Source organism: Emiliania huxleyi (assembly GCF_000372725.1).
Source record: "Emiliania huxleyi CCMP1516 chromosome Unknown EMIHUscaffold_162, whole genome shotgun sequence".
NCBI lineage: Eukaryota > Haptophyta > Isochrysidales > Noelaerhabdaceae > Emiliania > Emiliania huxleyi.
The window spans coordinates 213624-216593 of record NW_005200960.1 but is presented as its reverse complement, the minus strand read 5'-3'; the positions used below and the strand labels follow the sequence as shown (position 1 = coordinate 216593).

Below are 2970 nucleotides of genomic sequence, written 5' to 3'. Positions count from 1 at the left end.
CCGCCACCACCACCTCCGCCGCCGCCGCCGCCGCCGCCGCTGCCGCCGCCATCGCCGGCATTGCGGCCGACGCCAGAGCAGCTCTGGCGCTGGCGCTTTGGCGAGGGTGCTGCCGCCCGTTCGGGCGACGCGTCCGGGTTGTCCGAGTACACTTGCGTCGCAGCCGCGAGCACGTTGCGGAGGGTGAGGATCAGAGTCGGAGCGGAGGCGGAGCTCTTCGGCTCTGCCAGGGCGATTGCGTCGCCATCGGAGACGACGCAGCTCTCATTCTGTCGCAGCCAGTTCCACTCGGAGGAGGCTCCGCGCCGCACGCCAGTGCGGTTGCTCTTGCTCTGCGAAGTCAGTATGAGCTCGCTCGCGTCGGCAGCAAGGCGCAGTGTCGCTTGCCGGCGCGAAACGGACTTGCCCTCGTCGGACACTCGTTGGTCGAGTGCGGGGAGGAGCTTCAGGCAGTCTGCGTTCCGGCCGAGGACAAAGTCCTGCGGCTCGGAAATGAGGAGGGGCGCGGCCGTGGAGCTCTCGAGCTCCCAGCTATCAGCGGCGGAGAACATTGTCCCTCTGCGCTAGAGGGCAGATTGAGGCCGGACCAGAGCGGGGGCGGGAGACAACAAGGGCGAGGAAAAAACTACAATAACCTCATCACAAAAAGAAATTCCCCACGCGCCGCCGCCTCGCCGCCCCACCGCCCGCAGCAGGGCTTGTGATTCCGAAATATGGCCGCCAGACTCCTCGGCCTGCCCCAGGCGGAGGCAGCGGGACGCGCGCCCGGACGCGGCGACGCCGGCGTCGATGCGATGGCATCCCTTGAGGGCGGGGCCGCCGGATCGAGCATGGGCAGAGCTGCTCCAACCGCGAGCGACGACAGCGCTCCCGCCGGCGCTTCGGGCGCGGCGGCAGCGCCACCACTGGGCGACTTTGCTGGGCTTCGCGCCACCACCTCGGCCGGCGAGCCGGCCTTCCGGCGGTCTGCGGGCGCCGCCGCTGCTGCCGCGCCGCTGGACTTGATGGCGTTCGAGAGCGAGGCGGCGCTCTGCAGTGCGGACCTCGACGTGCTCAAGGCGGAGCTGCAGCGGCGGGGGATGAAGTGCGGCGGCACGCCCGAGGAGCGAGCCGCGCGCCTGTGGAAGGCGCGGGGAGTGCCGCACTGGCGGCTGAGCACGCTCGACCCGTCTCTGTTTGCAAGGCCGTCCTCCGGCAAGAAGCGCGAGCGGGCGGCGCCAGAGGGCGCGTCGCGGGGCTTTGTGCGCGAGGCTGGCCCTCTGCTGCCCGGCGAGTACCGCCGGCCGGGCCAGAAAAAAATCCGGTCGTCAACCACGGTGGCGAGGGCGCAGCAGCGGCAGCACGGCACCGGCAGCGGGTTGGACGAGCACGGGATGCCACTGGACAGCATTCTGCGGCCCGAGAACAGAGGAGGCGAGGTCTAGATGATATTGGGTTCTAGCACGCCGGGATAGGCGGTCGAGCAGTGCACAAAGCTATGGCAACAAAAGTGCCTGGAGAAAATGACATGGCGATTTCGGTGTTCGGAGTTTTTGGCGTGTGTCTGGTCTGTCGGTGCATGGCTTGCGACACCGCTCTCGCGCGCGCTGACCGCTGACCCGTGAGACCCGCATCGCCGGCTGCCCCCGGACTCCGACTGCTCTATACACCTCTATCGGCTTATTAAAACCTTTATACACGCATACACTCCATACCGCACAGCGGGGCACACAGCGGGACGAAGACACTCGTAAGCTCCCGGGCCATGATGTGCCCCACGACGGCCCCCTGAGGCTGAGACCAGCTCACCCCTCTGGCAGCTCCTCCGCAGCGTACCGGCATCTCACACCATCCAGCAGCCCCCCCCCCCCCCTATGCGCCTCCACCGCACACACGGCGCATCACCACCACTTTTTGATCTGCTTGATCGCGCCCTCGATCGCCTCGCTGTTTGGCGCGCCGGGAGGCAGCCCCTCGGCCTTGCGCGCGTCGAGCCACGGCTTCAGCAGCGGCAGCTTGTTGCGGCCCGCCGCCGCCTCGATCAGCGACGCCGCGAGCGAGTCGTCCTGCGCGAGGTGCGTGCCTGGCGCGAGAGGCGGCGTGGCTGAGGCGAAAGCAAGCGCGAGACCGCCGACGGCGCGAGGGAGAAGTTCGGAGGAGGGGAGGCTCGGCGCGCATGGAAATGGGTGAACGGCTCGTCTCTCGGTCACCCGTCTCTCGGCTCTCTCTCGGCTCTCTCTCGGCTCTCTCTCGGCTCAGCTCCCCCTCCCCCTCGGCTCTCCCCCCCCCCCCCCTCTCCCCCTCTCCCTCTCCCTCTCCCTCTCTCTGCACCGTCGAGCGGCTCGAGCAGCGAAGCGACGACGTCAGCCTGGCACTCTGCGTCGAGCATCGACCCGAGCACCGCGGGAGCGCTCGGCGCGTGCAGCGGGGAGACCACCTCTGCCACCCTGGCCGCCTCGCACCCGGCCTCAAGCAGCGCGGCGCAGACCGGCGCCGACGCGGCTCGGTTGACGCTCCGCACGTACAGCATCAGGTGCCTCAGCTGCCGCCTGCAGACACGACTCCCTCCGGCTGAGCGCGGCACGCGGCGGGAGGGAGGAGGACGAGTCGCGGCGGCGAAGCACCGCGCGAGCAGCGCCGTCGCGAGCTCACCAAACAAGTTGTGCCGGTCGCAGACGTTGATGAGGGGGCGCGGGTCCTTGCCCGCCGCCCCGCCTGCCTCGCGCAAGAGCGTGCAAGCCTGCACCGCGTCGTAGGCTATGCTGCGGTCGCGCGTCACTCTCTCGAGCTCGTCGACCTATTGTTGTTGTTGTTGTTACTACGTGGCAGTGTGCAGGTCGCGCGTCGCTCTCTCGAGCTCGTCGACCTGCCCCGCGGCGCAGCAGGCGCCCAAGTACTCGAACGTGAGCGCCGCGTCGTCGCTCGCCGCCGCCACGCGCGCACGCAAGTAGTCGAGCAGGGCCCTCTCCCTCTTGTCCCCCGCCTCCTTCG

The 2970-nt window shown here is 69.1% G+C and overlaps 3 protein-coding genes across 3 annotated transcripts in view; 1 reads left to right on the top strand and 2 right to left on the bottom strand.

The window, feature by feature from the left end:
* EMIHUDRAFT_467896 (hypothetical protein) overlaps positions 1-551 on the bottom strand; it is a gene marked incomplete at its 5' end in the record, with an annotated part of 1667 nt that extends 1116 nt beyond the window's left edge. Inside the window, one exon of the mRNA XM_005785268.1 lies at positions 153-551. Within this exon, the coding sequence (XP_005785325.1) occupies positions 153-551 (399 nt within the window). The remainder of the gene's footprint in view (positions 1-152) is intronic.
* Positions 552-794: 243 nt separating this feature from the next.
* Positions 795-1424, top strand: EMIHUDRAFT_112080 (hypothetical protein; the record flags this gene model as incomplete). The annotated part of the gene is made up of 1 exon (XM_005785267.1): positions 795-1424. One exon carries the CDS (start codon positions 795-797, stop codon positions 1422-1424), a length of 630 nt encoding a protein of 209 aa, XP_005785324.1.
* Positions 1425-1646: 222 nt separating this feature from the next.
* CHC (clathrin heavy chain) overlaps positions 1647-2970 on the bottom strand; it is a gene marked incomplete at its 5' end in the record, with an annotated part of 3393 nt that continues 2069 nt past the window's right edge. Inside the window, 4 exons of the mRNA XM_005785266.1 lie at positions 1647-2062; positions 2311-2528; positions 2604-2719; positions 2846-2950. Of these exons, the coding sequence (XP_005785323.1) occupies positions 1881-2062; positions 2311-2528; positions 2604-2719; positions 2846-2950 (621 nt within the window). The 3' untranslated portion in view covers positions 1647-1880. The remainder of the gene's footprint in view (positions 2063-2310; positions 2529-2603; positions 2720-2845; positions 2951-2970) is intronic.